The sequence below is a fragment of the Podarcis erhardii genome (genome assembly GCF_964252035.2).
Source record: "Podarcis erhardii genome assembly, chromosome: 8".
Taxonomy (NCBI): domain Eukaryota; kingdom Metazoa; phylum Chordata; class Lepidosauria; order Squamata; family Lacertidae; genus Podarcis; species Podarcis erhardii.
This window is the reverse complement of record NC_138499.1, coordinates 40,569,743-40,593,915: the sequence shown is the minus strand read 5'-3', so window position 1 is coordinate 40,593,915 and position 24,173 is coordinate 40,569,743. Positions and strand designations below refer to the sequence as shown.

Below are 24,173 nucleotides of genomic sequence, written 5' to 3'. Positions count from 1 at the left end.
AAGCAGGAAAAGCTCTGTAGGTTATCTAGTCCAAACCCCTTAACAAAGCATCCTTCCAGAACCCACTTCACTCTACATTTCTGGTACTAGGCAATAGTGGGGATGGCGAAAGAGGTAGAAGGTGGACAAAAGGCTCCATTTTGCCTCTTATTGCTGTTGCGGCCACCACTACTATGACTTTTAAGAAGGGAAGTGAGCTACTGGGCCCAATTCACTTTCATCTTCTTCATTGTCCTTTTGAGGGACCCAAGTGCCTCAAAGAGCACCTACCTCAATAACAGCCACCTCAGGTCCTACAATCAGTGGCGGTGCCACTGCTGGGTATTGCCCAATTGTGTTAATCTATAGCAGGACCTTCTTGGTGGTGGCTCCCTGTTTCTGGACTGCTCTCCCTAGTGAGGTGCATCTGTTCCTCCTCACTATTAATTGTTGGGAGAAAATTTTAAAAAATCTGTTTATCCAGGCATTTGATGTCCAAAGGTTTCTGTTCCTGGCAACCTTGAAACTACTGCCGTGAGAGTATGTGATTGCTTTTAGGTGTTGAATGCAGCAGTACTTCCAAACACCAGTGGCTGGAAACCACAGGAGGGGAGAGTGCTCTTGTGCTTGAATCCTGCTTACTGGTTTCCTGTAGGCATCTGGTTGGCCCCTGAGAGAACAGGATGCTGGACCAGGTGGCCTACTGGGCTTGACCCCTCAGGCTCTTCTTGCATTGTTACATTTTTAAGCCCTGCTTGTGGTTAGTGATGTGATGTGAGGTGAGAATATTCTCGAGAAGGAGAACATCCTCGAGAGTATTCTTTGCTAGAAAATTCTCCGGAGAATATGCTCCACAAACTGTATATTCTAATGTAAGAACCAGTTTTACAACCCACATTTAAAAAATCTAGTAAATAATAAGTCAAGCTGTGATATTGCCAGTGTAAGTAATGATTTTTTTGATCCAGTTACAGTGCTGGGCACTGTGTCATTCATTCACCATTGGCAGTTCTGAAACTGAGCTACCGAAAACTTTTTTCTTTTTTTCTTTTTTAGTTTTAAAAATGCTATTCATTTAATTTGATGGACATTTGAATTCGTATGTATTTCAACTATATGTAATAGCCTTTTTTCTATTTTGGTGTGACGTTATTCTTAGCAATTCTATACCCTTGGCTATACAGTGTGATTTTTAATTTTTTTTACAGAAAGTAGCTTTAATGCTTTATACACTTAAAGTACCTAGGCCTATACAATTAAGTGTAACAGCATGTGTGGTGGCCTTGATTTAAACAATTGACGTTTCTATATTTTTATTTAGTGCCAGTAACTGGTTTTTGCAGTGCCATTCAATGGTACAAAGTGCCATTTACCAGAGATTGACATACTAGAAACGCAAAAGGAAGGCAGCTTTAATTCCTGTTCTATCCTGCTTTAAAGGGAAACATGGAGAAACCAAGGGAATGAAAGCACCAATAACAGGGGAGAAATGTGTGTGAGAGAGAAAGACTGGGGTGTAAATGAAACCTCAAGCATGTACCAAAATTAAAATTGTATTGGCCCAACTCTTTGAAGACATACTTCTTCACAAGCACTTAAAACACCCTGCATACCGAATAAAATGGACAGCAAAGAACTCAGACCGTTTAGTTTAAAGGGATGCAAAACAAACTGTCTCATATTGAAATGAGACCAGCTATGGCTGCAGTCAATAAGTGTATGCCATGTCAGGAATGAACTGCACAGACTTTCTTGTAAGCATGAGACCAGCTATGGCTGCAGTCAATAAGTGTATGCCATGTCAGAAATGAACTGCACAGACTTTCTTGTAAGCAAGAGCCCCAGCCATAACTGGATGTAGAAGGTCAGCTCTTTTACCACTCACACCTCGGATTGAATCCTACAACACTTCAATGGAAGTGAGCCTCATTGAGTTTAGTGAGGACTTGCTTCTGAGTATGCACACATAAGATTGCACTGTAAAAATATCACAGATAGTCACATTAAGCTGTTGTTATACAGTGCATTATTGGGACTGTTGTCAAGGATTGTCAAAACCCTGCTCATCTGAAGGCTTTCTGAGTGGTTTTAGGCAAGTTACCTATTATTCACTCACTGAATCAATTCCTCATCTGTAAAACTAGAATAATAATGACCAAATGTATGGTTGTTTTTGTTTTTTTACAGTTCTCACGCTGTCCTGAAATGTCAGTATGATGTAAAACTTTTGACACCTTCTGAGGTAGTGTATGTTTATATCTATATTTATAGCCATTTCTGTCTACCTTGACATTGATAACTACTTGTGGTGTGCACTGACTCTGTGTGTGGGCCGAATAATGAGACAAAGTGATGTGAGGCTCTCTCCCCACAGCCCAAGTTGAAACATTATTCCAATAAAACTCCCAGGTTTCAACAGGACCCCATAAAGCTATATGTTGCTCTATTATTTCTCTATTCTTCTGAACCATATCCATATCCTCCTACATTCTCCAATGAAAATAGGGACATCCTATATTTTCTTATATCTCTGTTTCTTTAGCTCCATGAGCATTGCAAGAAGCGAATGGCTGTACAAAATGTTGCCTGTGGAGTACTGAAGAGCCCTGGGTTGTTTCATGTTAAAACACATCAGCAGTTTCTTTGTTTTTTAACTTAAAAGCTTCATTTGAGGTTGTTTTTTTTAAAGGAACTCTGCAGGCACCACACCATTATGGAGACAGTGTTACATTGTAAAGTCTATTTGCAGGCAGAAGCAAAAAGACCAGGCCAGAGTGACCCTTTACTGCTTTATAAAATATCAATTAACAACAATAAAAATTATTAAAGATTTTCTTTGTTTACAAAGGCATGTTCTTTAAAGTAGTTTATGTAAACATGTTAATCTTGTGATTTGTCCCCATTAGTTTGGTTTAAAGAAATAACCAATTTTAAGGTTTCCCTGTTAGAATTTGGTAAAGCACATCTACACATTAATAGCTATTGAATTAGAAAATTACACAAACCTAAAATACAGCATTTTTTTTTAAAGGCAGCAGGCTCTGAATCCTAACTTAGCTTTTTCAGTACAATACTGTGCATAATTGTGGTGAGAACTGCCACAGCTGTCTAGCTACATAGTTACCCCATACAAGACTGAACAGAATTTCTTGGGCAGGACAATGAGTATTATTAATCCAGTATGTATCTGTGCTATACTGTAGATGTGCCCTCTGTCAGTTTTGATTTTTTTTGTAGAATAATTACTCTACTTAAATTCCAGTAGAGGGCAGTGGTACATAGGGATACTTATAGCCTCTCCTTTTAACCATATTTTCCTATGGACCTTTAAGGTTTTGGGCAGCCGTGTGTGTGTGTGTGTGTGTGTGTGTGGTAAAGCAGAACTCAGCAGGTGAAATTCCGTTTGCCATGTGAACAGAAGAGTCCTATCCTGACAATCTTCTGGCAGAAAGCCACATGGCTAAGAAAGGTGGAATGGGCAGCCGTAGCATTTGCAAAATCTCACATCCAAAAGCTGTCTCCTCTTACAGCACAATCCTTTTCATGTTTGTTCAGAGGCAAGTCCACCTGAATATAAGTGGTGACGGCAGGCTGAGGCCAGTGGGGCAGTGCCCCATCCAACCTTATAGACCAGCCTCTGTTGAAACAAACATAAAAAGGAATGTGAACCAGGTGTATCACTTATCCTGACTAGAATGTTCATTCATACTGCAAATATAGTGCTCTCCCATGTTTAGTTCCTCATTCTCAATCACCATTTCATTCTGATAAACGGTGCACAAGAGAGACTCTAAAGTGATTTAAATCCCAGGCAAGTGATTTGACTGTAAAGAGGACAAAAATTATTCCAATTCTTCTATCTTTCCCTCCCACCTTCTGAAAGATGATCTGTCCCAGTGAGGCAAATGTGCAGCTTTGACTTCGCAGCTCTTGGCTTTGACTTCGCAGCCCTGGGAAAAATGTAGGCTGCATCCAGCTGCAGGCACATTTCCTCAGAGTTATGGGAACTCTACCACAAACCCCACTTCTAACTCATCCCTATTATAGTCAAATCACCTGGCTGCCACAAAACTTCCTAAAAAGGTACCTTGGGGGTCTACTATGAAGCAGGACTCTCTCTGACTCACTATAATTCGAGTGTTGCATTTCTTCTAGTTGAGTCCAGGAGTATGATTAACGATAAAGGAAGCATTTTTCTAATGTTGACTTTGCGTATACTATGAGAAGTTGTCATCGTTAACCCAACCCTTATTTCCAGAGTGATATGGAGGGTAAAGTTCGTTATTGAAGCTGAATGGGAAAATCCAAAGAAAATCACCAACATTTCATTTCTGTGAAATGAAAGGCCATAGCTCAGTCAGTGGTAGAGCAACCTCTTTGCATGTCGAAGGAGCCCTAGACATCTCTATGTTGGCCTGGGAACGTCCCCTCTGAAATTCTGGAGAACTGTTTCCATTAAGTGTACTAGATGGACCAATGGCTGATTTGGCATAAGACAGGTTCCTATGTTCATGGATACATCTGTAAGGCAGAATTTCCCTTCAGACTGCTTAATTTTCTTCTACCAAAAAACCTTATTAAACAGACAAAGTTGATGAACCTGGAGAATTTCTTCTTCATTTTTACACACACAAGGTAAATTGTTTTGCCTTGCTCAGACGTGATTGAAAATGCCATGCTATTTTATCAAGAACCCCATTTGATGCATAACTGTTCTGGCACTGATAGAGGAGAAAACATATGCTGTTTGCATGCCTCTATGGTTCTGCCTCCTCTGTAACACACACTGTGATTATCATTATGAAGACTTTTTTTTTGCCTGTTCTAATCGACACACAGCTGGTTGTGGGTGAAATGGAAACTGTGATGGGAATGCTCTGATGTCGCTCTCCTTAACTATACCTGCATGACACAGCCAGTTATATGTCACTACCTTTCAGATATCTGCTTCACTTCTACCTTGCTTCATCCTGAATCAGCAAGGGCAAATTTGCATGAAGAAATTGGCATTATGTTCATGGATAGCTCTTTTGGATGCCGTCCTGGATGTACAAATGAACCTGAGGGAGATGCTTCAAATCTTACCCCCTTTGTTCTGTAAATGGGAAGGGGTGTAGGTCAGTGCTGGAGCATCTGCTCTGTGTGTAGAAGATCCCAAGTTCCATCTCCAACATCTCCTAGTAGGGTTGGAAGAGACTTCTTCCTGAAAACCTGGTGAGCTACTGCCAGTCAGCATAGACAATACTGAGCTAGATGGACCACTGGTGTGGATCAGTATAAGGCAATTTCCTCTGTTCCTATCTTGGTGCTGATGACTTGCTTTTGTCATGGGCCAGGAGTTAGCTTCACCTGAAGAAGAGCAGCCTGAAGTGGGAGACAGTGGAGTGACTCCAACTGCAGCTGATCAGCCTTCAAGGACTCGGAGAAGGCACCGATGAGAACCAGCTAGCTTCAGCCTTCTTAAGCAGAGCTTCCAGCAGCAGTCAGGTGATGGTAACAAGGCTTGTAGTTCCTAGCCTGACCTTGCTGCTTTCTGCTCATCTTGATTCTTGATTCCAGACCCCAAGATCATCCGATTCCCTGAACCCTGGACTGTCTGACCACCTGGATTGCTGTTCACCTGACTCTAGGACGACCTACCTTTGGATGCTGACTCTGCTTCCAGGCAAGTACACATCGGAGATTCTTCTAGTTGGCTGGCCTCTCACTCAACATGGTCACTCAACAACAAGACTACTACAGTTTTGAGGGGTTAGAATTTATTTAAGTACTGTACCAAGTTGCTCTCATTACCAAACAAGTGATCAGCACTGTGAGAGGCCTGGTCCATAATATGTCAAGGGTGATATGGTTGCTACTTCCCTGTACCTGGATCCCACATGTTCTCTGGTTAACATTTGGAAGAAGGAGGAATGTGAGACAGCAGATCACATTGGAAATAACGTCAGTTTTACAGGCCTTCCAGAAAGGCAAAACACCCAGAAATGTAAGGTTTGCTGTGGATAGGAAAGTGCACGGAACATCTTTGAAAACCCAGTTTGTCATATTGTGTCATATTTGACACGAAAGATCAAGATGAAAATTTCAAAGCAATATCTTAAAGAGACTAAATTCATCCACCATCTTCTTGTTGTTACTTCAACCTATTCCAGGTATGTTGAGATAGGTGGAATTAGAATACAGTGGTGCCCCGCAAGACGAACGCCTCGCAAGACGGAAAACCCGCTAGACGAAAGGGTTTTCCGTTTTGGAGGCGCTTCGCAAGATGAATTTCCCTATGGGCTTGCTTCGCAAGACGACAGCCCATAGGGAAATCTCCGGGACAGTGGGGAAGCGCAGCTCGTCTTCCCCGCTGTCCTCAGACCTCCTCCGAAGCCTGGCGGCGGGGCGGGGACACCTCCTCCCGCCGCCGGGCTTCGTAAGGATGCCCCGATGCCGGGCGGCGAGGTGGGAAAGTCTCCCCCCGCCGCCCGGCATCGGAACGATGTCCCGAAGCCGAGCGGTGGGGCGGGAACGCCTCCCCCTGCCGCCCGGCTTTGGGGCGGAAAAGCCTCCCCCCGCCGCCCGGCTTCGGGGCGAGAAAGCCTCCCCCCGCCGCCTGGCATCGGAACGATGTCCCGAAGCCGGGCGGCGGGGCCGCGAAGCCTGGGCGCGCTGGCAACTCTCCGCAAGGAGCGCTCCCGCTGCTTGCGGAGAGGTCCGCAAAGCCTGTCCTGGACCTCTTCTGAAGGCAGGCGGGGGGCAAAAGTCTTTGTCCCCCCTGCTTGCCTTCCCAGGGGCTTTTAAATCGCCCGGACAGCGGAGAAGTCCTCCGCTGTCCCGGGCGATTTTAAAATGCCGCCCGCCAGAAGAGGTCGGGGGAAGGCGGTTTCCATAGGAACGCATTAATTGATTTTCAATGCATTCCTATGGAAAACCGTGCATCGCAAGACGAAAAACTCGCAAGACGAAGAGACTTGCGGAACGAATTAATTTCGTCTTGTGAGGCACCACTGTAGGCTTGTGTTACATGGTATAATACTAATTTATTATGGCTTTCCCTGCAAGCGTCTCTGCTGAGTTTGAGGGATGCCTCTTTCATCAGCAGCCTCTCATGCCACAACCCTGTGATTCTTGCATTGCAAGGGGTTGGACTAGAGGACTTTTGGATCCCTTCTAGAGGGATTCTATGATTCTGTAACCCAGGCAGAGCAGAAGAGTCCATTGACCCTTCAGAAAGGGCATTTAGGGTGGTGGTGGCGGCGGCTGGACACAGTTCCTACAGTGTATTGAGAGTAAAATCATGTGGGATTGCTCTGAAAGCATTCCAGGAAGTACAGTTTAATGCATAGTTTAATGCATAGAGGCTACCTTGTAAGGCTGTGTTAGGTAGGTGGCAACCTTCTCCTGACAATTCCAGAGAAATTTCTTCCCTTCCATGATTTTTCACGAGGGGTTTTTCCCCCACTCCCACCCACCCACCCAGCCAATGGATGAAAAAGACAAACTTTCAGCATAGCTATAGTTCAACCCATTCTATAGCTGCACATTTACAACTGAACTCTCTTTTTAAAATGGAGTCTCTCTATATCAGGAGCAGCCAAGCTGAAATTGGCAGATTTTCCCATCCCTAGCTACAAGACAAATCATGCTCAATGGAATTATTGAAAGAGTTACCCAAAGGTCCTAGGGCAAGTTATAATCATGTAAAAATACAATATTAAAACTGATATTGACACCATCTTTTGACACTCCAAAGGTAGGAAGATGATAGTTCTACTGATAGGAGGACAGAGGGTTCTTCATACTGCTCAACAAGCAAGCAGATGCCATGTTTTCCATGCTATATTAATCTGGCTTTTATATATATATATATAACTTTATTATATATAAAGGGACGCGGGTGGCGCTGTGGGTAAAACCTCAGTGCCTAGGACTTGCCGATCATATGGTCGGCGGTTCGAATCCCTGTGGCGGGGTGAGCTCCCGTCTTTCGGTCCCAGCTCCTGCCCACCTAGCAGTTCGAAAGCACCCCTGAGTGCAAGTAGATAAATAGGTACCGCTTTATAGCGGGAAGGTAAACGGCGTTTCCGTGTGCTGCACTGGTGCTGGCTCGCCAGCTGCAGCTTCATCACTCTGGCCACGTGACCCAGAAGTGTCTTCAGACAGCGCTGGCCCCCGGCCTCTTAAGTGACATGAGCGCACAACCCTAGAGTCGGACACGACTGGCTCATATGGGCAGGCTCGTACCCACCTTTATAACTTTATTAAATAATTCAATCAAATTTCTAGATATATCTGCAAAGAACACAATTCTTTACAGTATGTTGAACATAAACTATGAAAGAAAATAGAAAATAAGAGAAAGCAAAAAAAAAGAAAGAAAAGAAAAAAAGAAAAATAAATACTATTTTCCATAAACGGGTAATTCCAGAATTACATTTACATACATTGTAAAATAGAAATCTTAATTAAAATATCTTAAAGAATATAAAAAAATTAAGGAATAAGGGAAGATATTAAGGCAGGGGTGTCAAACTAAAATTCATCGGGGGCCGCATCAGCAGTTTGGTCACCCTCAAAGGGCCGGTTGTATCTGTAGGAATTTATCAAAGTTATTTTTCCTTAGGCACTGGTGTGTGTTGTCTTGAACCTATACACTATTTAATATACCTATTCCAGTACGATTTTAAATAAGAATAGAAGAAGAAATAATAATGATTTTTTAAAAAGATGACGAGATGGGCTTCCAGGCAGACTGGAGCTCCAACGGGGAGGAGACAGAAGCCTGTCCCAACAGAGCAGAGCAGATGCAAATGTTGCCTCCCCCCGCCCTGCTGCCGCACTCAGAAGTCGGAGGATACGGAGCTGCAGTTTGGACAGCAGCAGTTTCTTCCTTGCAAGGGAGCCCCAGCGGCACTGCGGGCGTGGGTGGCCAGGATGTCCTGCTGGGGTCCCGAGCTGCTGCAGTTGTTCCCGGGGAGGGGGCTATCCGCCAAGTCCTCCGGCCCGGAGAAAGCCGATGTGTTGGCGTGGGGAGGGGGGTGGTGTTTCGTAGACAGGCTCCCGCAGCCAAGTTGCTGGCAGGCTCCCACTTTGCTCCAGCCGCCCAGATGCCGGTGTGGTCCTCTTCGGGGTGGGAGGCGCCCCTGCTTTGCGGTGTGGCACACCGCCCGCCCGCCCGCCCGGCTCCCTCCACCCCACTCTGCGCAGCTGAACCGGCAGCAGCTTCGCCTCTCCCAGGACCTGCGCCGGGTCCCCGCTCTCCACTCGCCTCCGCCGTTCCCTTCCCCGCCTGCCGGCCCCGCTACTTACTCACCAGGGCGACCCCCAGCCAGCCCCTGGCCCCGCCACCCGCGCCCCCGGCCATCTCCTCGCCAGCTGCAGCACTGCAGTGGCCTCTTCTTGCGGCTCGAGCGAGTGGCGTCCCAAGCGTGGCTCTCGCTCCCTGCCCTCGCTGCCAGCCTCCACGGCTCTCTCGGGCTCCAAAAGTTGCCGCGCGTGCGACCCGCCCCTCGAGCAGCCGCGCCTGGGAGCCTCCGAGGGGCAGATGCAGCCGGCTCCGAGCTCGTCTTCGCGGGACCGCCTCCTCCGCAGCGAGCCCCGGACTGGACCGAGCGAGCAGAAAGCCTCTTTGCCTGGCCCGCGAGGCAGGCGAAAGGTGTGGGACCGGCCGGTAGGCAGCGCCGATGGCGCGCGTCGGTTGGACCCCAGTCTGCAAGCAGGCAGGGAAGGCTGTCCACGTGGGTCACTTTTTAGAAAGGCAGAGAGCCTCCGCCGGAGTGCAGACCCTAAAATCTGGGTCGGGACCAGTAAAAAGGACGAGAAGCTCGCTTCCTCGCCCTTGATGCCACGGGCCACATGACGTGGTCTGGCGGGCCGGATTCGGCCCGCGGGCCTTGTGTTTGACACCCGTGTATTAAGGGATCCAAAGAGATGAAAGTGAAGAACAGAGACAAAGGAGAATTAAATAACATGAGAAGTGTGGTTTAGACGGTGGAAGTCTTTTAAGATAATCTGGCTTGTTTTAGACCTTTGTTTTATATTGTTGAATTTTCCAAAAACTTTCAAAATATTGGATATATTTTTAAACAAATAAAGCTGAATCCTACTTGAAAGCATTTTTAAGTCCTCTTTCGTGAAATGCCAAAAAAAAAAATAAGAGAAATGAGGACAGGAAAATGATCCCAACAGTTAACTTGTGTCTCAGTGATACATGTGCTCATCTCCCCCTGGCTTTCAAACATGCCTTCCATACCACCATTTGCATGCAAAGCTATTTCTCAGGAAATGTGTTCTTGGTCTTTACTAAGGGCAAGATGAACAGGTGGGTAACATTAGTAGGGAGGACAAAGTCCCTGCATGTGGTCGTAGAGCACCTCTAGGAAAGAGAATTTTGGATAAATGGACAAAAAGTGGGTCCATACAACATTTAATGGTTCAGTCCTTTGGTTCCTGAGTGTGTCCTGGAGGTCATAGGATTTTGCAGCTCTTCCTCTTTGTAGACACAAAGGGAGGTCCATCCTGGCAGTGTGGAAAGGACCATTCCCAATGCTCTTTCACCATTGGTGAGAAGGGGAGGTTCCCAAGGGCGTGTCAGGGCTGATTGGGGAGGTTTTGACTCTTCCAGATCTAAAACTGTTCCATTCTCTTAATACACACCCAAAATGGTGCCTCTGTGTTTGTGCAGGAATACACCAGATATGCTGGATAGGCACTGAAACATTTTGTTGCAGATGTATTTTCACTCTGCTACCCTTCTTCCTTCCTGAGGCGTGATACCTTTCCATGTCTCAGAACGCCACTGGAGCCAACTCCAGGAGGCCATGGGTGCTTCAGCACCCACAATAATATATTTGTGGGGCTTGGCTCCCACAAATTCAATGGGCAACGTTGAAGCCCTTCATTGTGGGCACCCACAATCTTCAGTGTGAGATGTTACCTATGCAAAGTGCCACTAAAATACTGGCTGGCAGGGGCTCTGAGCAGGGGCTCTGAGGGGTTTGGGGGGATATGCAGCAACATTTTGTTGCCAGACTCAAAGTTTCCTGCAGTTAAGAACCACCTGCTATTTCAGAGAAGCTGAGATCCAGCACACTAAACACTAGATCTCAGAGAACGTCTGAAAGAGGTGGATCTTAACTGCAAAAAACCTTCATGCCAGCTTTTGTGTTTAAATGTATCAGATGCTAAAAGCAGTACAGTCATACCTCAGGATAAATACGCTTCAGGCTAAGCAATTTCGGGTTGCGCTCCGCGGTGACCCGGCAGTAACGGATCGCGTTACTTTCAGGTTTCGCCACATGTGCAGATGGTCAAAATGACATCACACGCATGCACGGAAGTGGCGAAATGCCACGCGCAGATGCGCTGTGCCATCTTACGTGCTGTTCGGGATGTGAATGGGGCTCCAGAACGGAGCCCGTTCGCATCCCGAGGTACTACTGTACAAATTTATTCTATTCTTTCTTTTTTCTTTCTCTTTTTTCTTTCTTTCTTGTTCTGGAGGCAATTGAACTTTGCCCATGAGTGATAGTACAATGCTTAAAAAGTGGTAGCTATGGCTTCCTTGGTTGTATTCTGAAATATTTTCACCCCTATGTACACACACACACATCTTGTTACAAATTCACACACTAATAATTTCGTTCCAGGGTGTTCCATTAAGATGTTAAAGGTAAAGTTTAGAGGTGTCTGTAGGTCACCGTGTTGGCTTGTGGCTTTTATCACCCCTTGCCTTTGGCCATGCTAGCTGGTGCCGATGGGAATTGTAGTCAAACAACTTATAGTTGATACTATGTTGGCTACTCCTGGTTTAGAGGAACCCCACGTTTTGTTTTGCCTTGGAAACAACTGGCTGAGTGTTTGTAAGTGTAGTTAGATGTGCACCATACACCCCCATCTATTGAAGACATCGAAGAACTTGTGGAACCTGTTTCAGTATCAATTTTATTTCCTACCATACACCAAATGTACAGCACAGAACACAGTTTTGTTGCTTTTGATGTAAGAAATATTAATTGTATGAAGAAACAGTATACAAACTACTCCAAATTAAAAAAAAAATGCATACATCATTGCTCTTTACAAAAGGTCTAATTTACAGGATAACTCATCAATGCAAATTAATCCAACAAAGAAAAGGAAAAGGAAAGGAAGAAGGGAAGAAGGAATCACAGTGCACATTACAAAACATCAAGTACCAAGAAGGCAAATAAATACAAAGTTACATCCTGAGCAAACAATCCAAACACAGATAAATTAACCTGAAGCCATAGGAAATCATAGTAATAAATAGATAAGTCAGTAGGAGATTGTTTAAATTAAATTAAATATATAACAAATTTCTTAAAATATTTAGTAAATTAACTTTTAGTCTCTGTCATGAGTGAACTTGGTTTCTTTCCCCCTGTAATGCATTGAACAGGTATAGCAACCGTCTTTTTTATAAAAAAAACAAGTACAATAACTTAATAGCAATTTGGTGTTCTATTTTATATTAGCACATACTGTGATAGCTTCTGTCAAATTGTTTTCTTTAAAAAATAAACACAGCATCTAAGGACATTCTTGTCTAAACTAAGGTCTGAGGGCCATATCACCGCCGCCCCCCGCCCCCCCAAACATTAACAGCAAGCTCCATCTATTGCAGAACAGCAACCACAGCATGACAGCTGAATGATTTGGGAGAAGCACTCTTGGATAGGAACCCTATAATATAAATGTACGAGTGAAGACTGTGAATGCTGTCATATTCAGTCAAAATATAAAGTAGGCAAATAAAAATAAACACTTTCATCGTAGCACAGGAAAATTAAATCACACGCTAGATTCATGTATACATTTTACATTGAGGCACATATGCACATGAGACGTGTGTGCATACCAAAAAAGGCAGTTCAGCTGGTTGTATATATACCTTCTTCTGAAAACATTAGAATTCTGGAAAAAAAATGCATTATTACTTCTAATCCCTGAAACAGACCCTGGACCCCTGTTTATAGCTGCTTACTAAACTGAGAATGGATACGGGTGATCAAGAGGTCCACCTGGGATGTGCATGTATTTCTGAGTGGCTGTCTAAGGACTGTAGCACTTGGAGACATACCCTTATTATGGGATGGTAATCAACTGCAACTAAGGCTGTCTTTAAACCTCGGCTCCAAACACATGCAGCAACCTGATCCAAAGGAACATGGGATTCTGATACGTATGCAGATCTCTTCTGCAAGCAGAGGCTTCCTCATTCACTTCTATGCATGAGGCAGCAGCAGCAGAGATACACATTTAGGGGGAATGAGCCATTGCACAGTGGTCAAGCGTTTGCATACAAAAGGTCCCAGGCTCATTCCCCAGCATTTCCAGGTAGGCCGGGGAAGTCGCCCGTCTGAAATACTGCCAGCCTGTGTAGACAATACTGAACTTGATGGATCAGTAGTTTGACTTGGCAGGTAGACAGCAGCTTCATATGTTCAAATGGAGCTGCTGGAGTAGGGCTTTTTTTCTGAGATGTTATGTCTTAGCAGTCTTTATGGAATTTGCAGTAAATCTGCTGGGAATCACAGCATTCGTGTACAATTGGAGGTAAACCCAATCAGTGCTACTGTTCATAGATCCAGTCACCAAACACCATTGCCATGCAAGCCCATTTCACAGCAGTGGGGCTTAGTCCCCTTTGCAACTGCAGCCTTCTCAGTTCCTTCCACTCAACCTAGTACAATAACTGACATCTCAGGGAAGATTTGCTCGGCTTAATTGTATGTACAAAATCATCAGCTTGGGATGCATTTTTCCAATATGAAATTATATTGATATTGATCTACTGACCAATGTTTTTTACAAGGCTCTGTACAAAAAGGAAAAAAAAGCTACAGGTCATTTCAAAGCCTATCACATTAAAAGGGATAAAATTTATATATATATTTTCCCGATGGATGACCATGAATTAGGGGAAAACATATCTTAAATCACTCCAACCTTCCCTCTTGAATGGTTTCCAAGGATTATTTGTGGCAGGCTAAGACACACAGCCAAGTCCAAAGGTTTGCTGATTGCTATATTTCATTATTGCTAAAAAAAATCATGAACTCTTGCAACATGCTGCACTTGAAGAGCTTATGTTCTTCCAGCAGAGGGCACCATTCACCTTTGCATCCTTGGTTCATCATATCTCATGCTATTGAAAACCCTTTTGAATTATTATTTTTTTGTTAAAATAAAGCTGTTATAAAAAAGCAGGATGTGGTGAAAATAAAACTAGAATCACAGTTCTGTTATTTTTGTTTCTTTCATAGATTTCCCCTTTCTTCCTGTACAAACCCAGCAAAATGTTAAATTTACACTATAACTTTCAATCTATTTTAAAAACCCATTGGAAAATAAATTAACAAACACATTTGTAAAAATATGGCAGGCTGCAGAAATGCTGTTAAAAGATTAAAAAAACACACACGCACACAACTCCTTGATTGAAAATAAATTAAAAAAGTAAAAAAATAGTTACACACACTTTTTACATTCACTTTACAAAATGAAAAGAGTGCAAACCATGATGACAACAAAAAGGATTTGTACAGAAATAAATATATTCTATGATCTGAGTCATTGCTGTTAATACAATAGTCTGTTATGTTCTCTGTCCTTTTTATGTGAGCTGGAAATAAAATAGTGCAATGTTGTAAATTGTAAATGCAGCACAGAAACCAATACTTCTAAAGTAGTCCAGGCGCTCTTTGCAGATCCATCTGGAGTTTGCTGCTGCTAAGTCATTCCTGTTGCCCAGCAGCTTCCTCATCCTACACGTGGATACCCTTCACTGCCTGTTTGATACTTTCCAGCAGAGCCTTGCAGTCCGGGGAATACTCCCGTTCCAGATTGCTGTACATATCTGTGAGTGTATTTACATATGCTTCAAAATTCTGCTCACTGATTGGGCCCTGGAATGAAGATGAAAACACATCACACCTAAACATGGGAGTCAAATATTAGGCAAGGTGTCCACTATGTGACAACTGGAAAGAGAGAGGGGGGGAGCAGCTGGACATGGAAGGACTGTCTACAGGAAAACAGCAAGTGTTTGACTCCTGCAACCCTCCAAATGTTGTTGGACTCCATCTCTCATCAGCCCCAACTACAACGGGCAGAGATGTTGGGAGTTGTGTCCAACATTTAGAGTTTCCTGGATCACAGGGAGTTGGACTAGATGATCCTTGGAGTCTCTTCCAAACCTATATGGCTCTAAGGTAACCCATTTCGAGTTTAAGCTATTGCCTGACTATGGCCTGTTGCTAGCATCACCACCTGACCAGAGAAAAATGACCTGGCCATTTTGAATTCACTTCTTTTAAGAAGCAGTCAAGTCTTTGACAACAGCTCTTTGGATCCCAGCCAGCCAATGGGATGGGGAACTGGGATGCTATGGCCCTCTATCTGGCACTTGGGTTTCTAGCCACACCATAACCCCTCCCTAGACTACACCTTTCACTGCCCGTCCTTTGCACCCACCTTGAGTGATTTTCTCTGACTGGAAATGTGTTCTTGAGCTCTGATCATGCTTTTTTGCTTGCTTGGATAGAGAGGTGTTTGTGTAGAAAGCAGCCTATTGTAGAAACAACATTTACATTTCTTCCTTGGCTCACTGGTGTGGTCCTTGGGAGATTGTTCCAGAAAGGAAAGTGACTCAAGTCTTCTCCACTCCCACAATATTGCTCTTCTGTGCTTAAAGGTGTGGTCATGGTCTTCTCCAGCAGTAGAGGGGCATTACTCACCTGGTTTCCCAATGTCACATGTCCCTGCCAGTTACCAGGAGGGAGAGTGGGAGGGGCTAATTAGTGGGAAGCTCAGCATGGTGCATGCACAGCAACACAGCCAATCCCACCAGCACTGGGCAGGCAGTGTAGTGTACTGGTTAGAGAGTCGGACTTGGACCTGGGAGGCTAGGGTTTAATTCCCCACAGTCATGAAACTCACTAGGTGATCTTCAGAAGGGGCCAATCACCATCTCTCAGCCTAACCTACCCCACAGGGTTGCTGTGATATTATTGAGATTTAGATTCTGCCTTTTTCCTTGATAGGGAAAAGCTTACAGATAAAATGGGGAAGAGGAGAACCATGTACACCACATTGAGCTCCTTGGAGGGACAGAATTAGGAATGTTGGACTGGACATGTTGCTGTACCTGCCTGCTGCCTTACCACCTTTGGTAATTGGAAAGCCAGGTGAGTCCCCGCCACCCCTCTGGCCGCTACTACTATCCATAATTTTCGGCACATCTCAGAGATTGAGAATGTTGTACAGTTTGAGATTCATCTCTGACAGCCCTGCAACATGCTGTTGAGTAAATTCCCTGAGCTCCCAGAGAAACTACCACATTCCCAGCCACAGACGTACCATTTGTGGAAGCTGAATGTCGGCCAGACTGGAGATGAGGGCTTGACTGAGGCCAGCCAACTCCTTCAAGAGGCTCTCGTTGTTCTGCTCGATAAGTTTGTTCTCCTCTTCTATCGTTTTCAGATTGCTCTCCATAGATGTTATCTGAAACCATGAAGCAAAGCAACGTGCGGTGGAGTGAACAGCAGAAGAACACCAAGGGCTCAAGAGTTCTCAAAATGCTCCCAAAAATGGTTAGTGTGTCTGATAAAGCCTGGCACATTTTAGCGGGAAAGTATGCTTTCCAAAAATCCTTTCACTTTTTGCTTTATGAGAAAGTATATTTGTAGTTCCTGATGTAAGTGGGTTCTTCTTATTTTTTATTTTTATTAGTATTATTTTTCAGAATCATCATATACAATCTAGAAACAAAGATAACCCAAACCCAACAGAACCAACCACTGAAAATACATTATGAAAACTTGTGTTCCTGTATGCATACCCCAACTTACAACATCTGTAAAACATTTTCATATAGATGGGTTCTTTTAAATGTACAATTCTGTGGTTTTGTGTGTGACTGATATTGTCCCTGAAGAAGGAAAATTCCCTGCTCCTGCAAAATGCATTGGGCCAACACACATCATTTATTTTTCTGGGGGATCAGGCTCTTTGCAAAATTTTCTCTCTCTTGTATTCATGCATTCAGTTCTGGTTACTGTGAACAGTGGGGTTCTTGGCCTAAAATGCAGCTATCAGAAGTGATAGCCCAAGGCCGTGGAAGTTGCCTATGCAGAAGTGAAGCTCAAGTCCTTTCCGTTCCATGCACATCAATGTCAAAAGGCGCTCCTAATTGGGGCGAGCCATTTTATTTCTAAGTCAGTGGATTCTGCTGTTCTTTCAGAAGAGGAATATGTTTAAATGATGCTCTAGACAGTGACCCTGCTGGATGAAAAGAGCATTGTTTGTGGGAAGCGTGTTCAGAAATGGACGAAAGACTGCAGGCCTCGAGCTGACAACTCAGGAGGAGTGTCTGATTTAAAATGAAGTCTTTTGCCCTTAGGGACTGGGGTAGGTAGGGAGCAAGCAAGCTGCTATTTACATTGCTGCCTTTTTCTTACAGCATCACTGCTGACTCACTACAATAGCAGCAACCCTGGTATTGGCTTTTGAGCTACTTTCCAGGGCAAGGTTATGCTGTAGAGTGGCCGAGTTTGGAGACAGGACAGAGCATAAAAGCTAAAAAAATAAAAAAGTAGAATAGGAAATGAAGGAGCAGACTTTGCAACAATTCATTGTAACATAGGCCAGGCATTTTATATATATTATTCTGAGAGAAGCTGAGTGAAAAATTGAGCTCGGGGCTGAGACCATAATTTTAAACTCTATAATACCACTTTAAACAGTCATGCCTCCCCACCAAAAAAGTCTGGCAACTGTAGTTTCTTCAGGGTGCTGCAAATTGTTAGGAGATTTCTATCCCCTCACAAAGCTGTAATTCCCAGTTCCCTGGGAAGAGGGATTGGTTGTTAAACCACTGGAAATTTTAGCTCTGTGAGGGGAATAGGGGTCTCCTAACAAGTCTTAACACCTTAACAAACTAGAATCCCCAGGATTTTGGAGGGAGGGTGACTATTGGAAGTGGTCCAATAATACTTTCAATGTATGGCTTGGATGTGGCCTGAGACATTTTTAGATAGATACTGTGTCATATAGGGATGGCTCTATTCAATCTTTTCTGTCCTATTTCCTCATTTGATGGAAATACTTAAGCATTTTCAGATGTGACAACTCTCATAACATACACTTCAGTATACTATTTATATTTCAAGGAGGAAAAATGAATGCACTGAAAACAGTTAACATACCCAGCTCAGCCCAACGCAGAGTAGACTAACTGAAATAAATGGACATAGTTAAGTTAGGTCCATTCATTTCAATGGATCTAAAATGAGTAAGACTTAGTTGAATACAATCTCTGATTTTTAGCATGCCTGAGGAGCTGTGTATATACACACAAACACATATCCTTGGAAAAAGTAAATTACAATTTGAATTTTAGATTTAGCTGGTATTTTTTTTCCATTCCAGTTGCCCAATTTTACTTACATTGTGCTCATTCATTAGACTAATTTGATGAAACGATGCATTTTTAAAAGTGGAAAATTTGCCATAAGATATATATATTTGTGGAAATTTAATTGAGCAAATCATTAACTTTCCATAACAGCATGATTTTTTTTTTCAAAAATGGGCTGCAGATTCAGTTAAACAACTGCATAAGCAACAACAAATTTGGCTTTCAGCAGGAACATAAAAAAGCCTGCTGGGTCAGGCCAATGGCAAATCTAGTCTAATATCCTCTTCTCCCAGTGGCTAGCCAGGTGCCTGGAGAAAACCCACAAACAGGTTTCAAGCACAAGAGTCCTCTCCCCAACTGTGGTTTCCAGCAACTGGTATTCAGAAGCATTGCTGCCGCCAACTGTGAATTTGTCAAATCCTCTTTTAAAACCATCCAAGTTGGTAGCCATCACTGATTCCTGTGGAAGCGAGTTCCATTGTTTGATTATGTGCTATATGAAGTAATACTTCCTTTTGTCTATCCTAGATCTTCCAACATTCAGCTTCATTGGAAGTCTGAGTTCTAATGTTATAAGAGAGGGGAGGAACCCCCTTTTCTCTTACCACTTTCTCCATGCCATGCATAATTTTAAAACTTCTACAGGTCGCCTCTTACTCGCCTTTTCTCTAAACTAAAATGTCCCAACTCTGCAACCTTGCTTCATAGGGGAGTGGCTCCAGGCCCTTGATCATTTTGGTTGCCCCTTTCTGAACCTTTCCAAGCTCAACAAAATCCTTTTTGAGCTGAGCTGAGGTGAGGCTGTATGGCAGTAAACTAGAATGATCTGAAAAAATTAAAAGCAAAGGTTTGAACCCAGGCATTCTATGAGACCATGACTTTAAACCAGTGGGTGGAAGGCAGGGAGACCAACAGTAGGTGAAGCTAGACAGATGAAGCAACAACGCCTTTAAAGCTCCAATGAAACCCTTGCTGAACCAGAGAAATGGACCATATATGGGTCAAGGTAGAAGAAGGCAAAGGCAAAGCCTCCAAAAAGAAAATTGGGCCATGTTGCTTAGGTTTCACGGGCCACAATAATGAGCTGGAAAGTTGCTATGATTTCCATGCAACTCTGCCCAGTTTGCATGCTGCTACAATGCTGGATCCATGGGTGCAGCTATGGGAAACATAGTATATGTTAACAACAGCTTGCAAACAAAATTCTCAATGGTCAACATGCAGTAGCAGTGGCATAGCATAGGGGAGCACAGGGGTAGTTGCCCCAGGTATAAGATTGTTAGCGGGTGCACATTTTCAACACCCGGTGCTGTCTCAGTTCAGCCATGTGCTTCTGTTACTGGGCTCTGTTGAAAACGGCTTCTCATGTGAACCAGGCTGGCAACCTACACTACTGTGCAGTAGAGTTCACCATCATTGCAATGCCAGAGAATAGTCGGAGTTTTTGATGTTTGTTTTTAAGCTCTCAATCAGAGATTTTCTTCCTTACCTGTGTCTGAAGTTTCATCATGTCAGCTTCAATTTTAAGGTTGGATTCATTCAGTTCTTTTATTTCTTCATCCAAATGTCTGATTTCCTCCTCATTCTCTAAACCTGCACAAGAATGAGCCAAGTCAAGTGTAAAATCACACCTGACTGAAGAGATGGGCAAATGCTAACCCCTGTGTAATGGTATGTTATAGAACAAGCCTCTTCAGTTAACCTGGTCTCTGGAATCAAAATTGCGCATTTGCAATTTAATTCTACACTTAACAGGGTCAGTGTCAAAGCTTCCATTATGGCATGTCAGGGGCAGAGAAGCAGCCATGAAATTTTCCCTTTGCACTGATGGAGCTCAATAGGCCATCAAGTGGCTGAAAGTGGCCTGCCTGGATTGAAAGGATCAATCCAGTACCGATATTTGTTGAAGGGCAACCCTGGGAACAGAGCACAGGTCGCCATAGCTCAGGATGAGGGAGAAATTTGAATTACATGTCAATGCAGATCCTTTTATTTTGCAGTTTCTGAACCAATGAGCACACTGAAAAGCAGCGATCCCTCCAAATTTGCACTTTTCCAAATTTTGTTGTGCAGCTCCCCAACCACAGCATGTGCATAAAAATGCACATGTACAGAAATACGTTAAGGGAAATTGCTTGAAAAATGTGCATATTGGGAGAAGCACATATCAAAGTGCTGATGAATTTTGGTGAGGTCCATTTTTATTATTAAATTGTTGTTGGTTTTTATTGTTATGATTGCAAATTTGATGTGGAAATCTGGTGGACTGGAAAGATGAGACACGGATATAGGCAAATTTGTCCATCTCTACCTGTGTCCTGTTCATTGTGAGGCAGTACAAAGTACTTTTAATTAAAATGTTCAAATGAAAGGCACAATGTAATTATATATATTTTTAAGTAAACCAAACATTAAATTAATTAATCCAATTATGTGTCTTCATGAGGCAGGCAGCAGAGGGGCTGTAGCTCTGTGTTTGTAGAAGGTCCTGCTTTCAGTATACAGCATCTTCTGTGAAAGAATATTTGGCAGCTGGACGGAAAGACACTTTTTCTAAGACTCTAAAGAGCTGCTGCTGGCCAGAGAAGACAGTACTGGGCAAAGACAGACTCATTTCCTTACTCCCAGATTCCAGTGTCATATATGTACTGTTTTTGTTATCTTCTTACCTCCACTTGCTTTCAATTTGATGGTCATCAGTTCTTCAGATATTTTGCCCTTTTTTAAGGCTTGTGCATTCAGAGGGCATCCAGACAAACTGAAAAGAGTAGGAAAGGGGACCTATTTGAAAATTGAAACACATTTTTGATTGCTGTATCTCAGCTTCCAGGGTCTTGGCAGTACAAGTCCATTTTATTGTGCTGCATGTAAGCTGCAATCCTATATTGCTACTACAGTGTTACTGGGCGCAGAATATTGCCAATGACCGAAATGGTTGTGTAGTTACTAAAATCTCTCTAAGAGAACAAATAGGCAAATTGTCCTCAGTGCAGCTCCTGACATAGCCTCATTTGAACTATGTAGTGGGTCATCTTCGATGGTGGCTGCTACCAAAGCAGAAGCTTAAACACACCTTCTGGAAAATAGTACATAATGGTGCAGCGGTGGTAAGTCAGTGCTCTTTGCGTGGACAGGCGGAGTCCCCAGATCCCGAGTGGTCCCCCCGTCATGTGGAATAACGACTCTAGACAACGTGCTATGGGATTACATTGGCCACAACTTTATTAAATTTCAAATGTGGGTAGACCTTGGCTCAGGCATTGGGCGTTCTCCCTCCCTAGTCCCCAGCCGGGGACCTAGGGAGCATCAGGGTTATCCAGTGTGTGTGGGGGGGATGGGCCGGCTCTGGAGAACATATGTTCAAGCAGAGATAGCCGCCCCCGTTATGCCGCCGCAGGGGAGAGCAATGACGACCTTTCGGCGTACGGCCAAAGCCTCCCTTCAAAAACCCCTTTAACGGGGAACCCTGGTATCGCCGCCGCAAAGAGGAAGATGGACTAAAGGATTCCGCCCAAGGCCTGATACCGCCAAAGTTGTGACGTTTTGCTACGGGAAAGGCGAAACCTGCCAATGCAGGGAAATTCCTTTCCGGCCCTTTAACAGCGACCTTATCGTAGCAGCGCCCGCATACCTGTGGAGACAGGTTAACCTGCAAAACCTATGAAGAAAAGTTAACCTGCAAAAGAAGACATTAACTGAGGGTGGGTAGGGTGGGAGAAGCTCTGGAGCCAAGTGAGGATTAACAATTAAGATCCACCCTCTATTGTGTGGGCAGGTAATCCCTCTCCTTACCTGGCCTGGTTTCCCTGGCAACACTTCCCCCAGGTGGGATTGGACAACTCGCTGGGGTAGGCGGGGACCTCCAGGTATCCCACCTGAGGGAAGGCAAAGCCTATGCTGATGGGGCCACTCCAGATCCAGGGCTGCACGCATCCACGCAAAAGGCGCCCCCTGTTTTAAGTGGGGAGCGGTCATTACTGGGAAGGAGAGGCAAAGCAGTGATGAGGTCAATGTGCCACAAACACATCACAGGAGTGCTGGATTGGCTCTGCAACTGCATTTGCACCATGCTGAATACCCTGCTGCCTTGCCCTCTACCTCTGTCACGCTATCTGCAACTAGAGGCAGCAGTGTAAAACCCTGGACCAATTACAGCACAATCCTATACATGTCTACTCAGACATAAATTCCATGGGATTCAAGAGGGCTTATTCCAAGGTAAATGTGTATAGGATTGTTCTATTAAAATCTGTGACTGGTATTCAACTAAATTTAACTCAAGAGTAGACCCACTGGAATGAATGAACATGACCAAGCTAGGTCTGTTAATCTCTGTTGGTCTACTTGGAGTAATACTTAGCTGAACATCACCAAATTTACAACTCCCGGGGTCAGCTTAGATACGCAAATGAACATAACAGCTCAGTAATTTGCCACTAAAAATACTTTGCATTTTAAACAGGACTTTAAAGCAATAAATTATATTTGCATTCTCAGATAAGTGAATTTAGGATTGTGGTCTTAAAAGTCTAAAAAGCTTGCAACTCAGAGTCAACTTCAAAATGTACATGAAAAGAAGAGTTCAGTAATATGCTGCTAAAAATACCTTGCCTTTTAAAAAGAGCTTTTAAGGCTAAGCAGTAAATTGCATTTGCAGATTTCTCACCTATTCTAGGTTGATATATGAATGTTTAGACAGCAAAAATAAAACCAAAGACATCTCAAAAAACCCTGGACACCTCTAGGAAATGAGTTGGGGTTAATTCAGGGACTTATGCAAAATCCTAACAAGATTTTTCCTATCAGTTCAACAGCTTCATTTGTTAAATTCACACAATTGCAATACATTGTAGGTATTTGTTGAGTTAAAAAAAAGTAAAGATACAAAGTGATACCTTCTATGGGTGACAAAAACGTTATTAACATGACCCAGCCCGTTGCAGCCTGGCAAAGGACAGTGTGGCAGCTCCTGCTTGTTCAGTCTCCAGGGCAGCGAAGACCCATTGAGAGGACTCTCCTTCTGTCTCTTGGCAGCCATAGGACAACCCGAAGCAGTGCGATGAGAAGTGTATTTACCTGATATGTGACCTTGGCCATCACAGCCTAGCACCGGACATCTACAGAAGCACAGCAAAACTGATGTTATTTTTAGGAAAAAGAAAAGAAAAACCAAGAGGCAGAGGGGGAAAATGTCCATGTACCAGCGACAACACCTCAAGAAAGATTTCCTCCCCGTAAATAAAATAAAACCTACTTTGTTATAATATGAACGTACTAATAGCAAGGTTTCAATGTGCTTGGGTCCTTCTTGGAGGTTTCCTGTAGGCATCCGGTTTGCCACTGTGAGATGCTAGACTAAATGGGTCATTGGCCTGACCCAACAGCATCTTTTTATGTTCTTAGAAGGGTTTCTAATAAGCAAATGCCTTGTTTGATGCTGGATTACTGAATTTTAGGCTACTGTATTTTACTCTTGTTTTAAGAGTCATTGATTGATTTTATTTATATGCACTATTAAATAGTGTGTGGGGTTTTTGCAAGCTGCTCTGGAAGGTTTTTTTTTAATTTGAAGGAACAAGGGAAATATATTTAAAAGGAAAAGGAAACAAGTAAAAGGCACGGTTTGAGGAAAATGGCCAAGCAAGCCAAACTAGACTCCTTGGTGGGCCAAGATTGGCCCACAGGCTGCTGGTTCCAAGCTGTCTATACATTAGGGCTGCCATATGAATACCACTTTAAAAAATATAGTCTAATACACTGTTATTGA

The 24,173-nt window shown here is 43.6% G+C and overlaps 1 protein-coding gene and 1 long non-coding RNA gene across 10 annotated transcripts in view; one reads left to right on the top strand and one right to left on the bottom strand.

Moving 5' to 3' along the window:
• The window catches only part of LOC309349056, a 37,681-nt gene extending 14,111 nt beyond the window's left edge, over positions 1 to 23,570 (top strand). Inside the window, exons 5-8 of the long non-coding RNA XR_014159638.1 lie at positions 14,697 to 14,847; positions 16,032 to 16,175; positions 16,471 to 16,580; positions 23,441 to 23,570. This is a non-coding gene — a long non-coding RNA (uncharacterized lncRNA). The remainder of the gene's footprint in view (positions 1 to 14,696; positions 14,848 to 16,031; positions 16,176 to 16,470; positions 16,581 to 23,440) is intronic.
• The window catches only part of ST18 (ST18 C2H2C-type zinc finger transcription factor), a 192,254-nt gene continuing 179,969 nt past the window's right edge, over positions 11,889 to 24,173 (bottom strand). For 8 of the 9 annotated variants that reach the window (XM_081874044.1, XM_081874043.1, XM_081874040.1 and 5 more), the window contains 5 exons: positions 23,302 to 23,523; positions 21,076 to 21,164; positions 19,896 to 19,999; positions 16,348 to 16,491; positions 11,889 to 14,894 (listed from right to left, as the gene is read on the bottom strand). In XM_081874044.1, the coding sequence (XP_081730170.1) occupies positions 14,754 to 14,894; positions 16,348 to 16,491; positions 19,896 to 19,999; positions 21,076 to 21,164; positions 23,302 to 23,523 (700 nt within the window). In that variant the 3' untranslated portion in view covers positions 11,889 to 14,753. Of the gene's footprint in view, positions 14,895 to 16,347; positions 16,492 to 16,586; positions 19,233 to 19,895; positions 20,000 to 21,075; positions 21,165 to 23,301; positions 23,524 to 24,173 lie in introns of those variants that run through there. The other variant, XM_081874042.1, reaches the window with a different exon arrangement.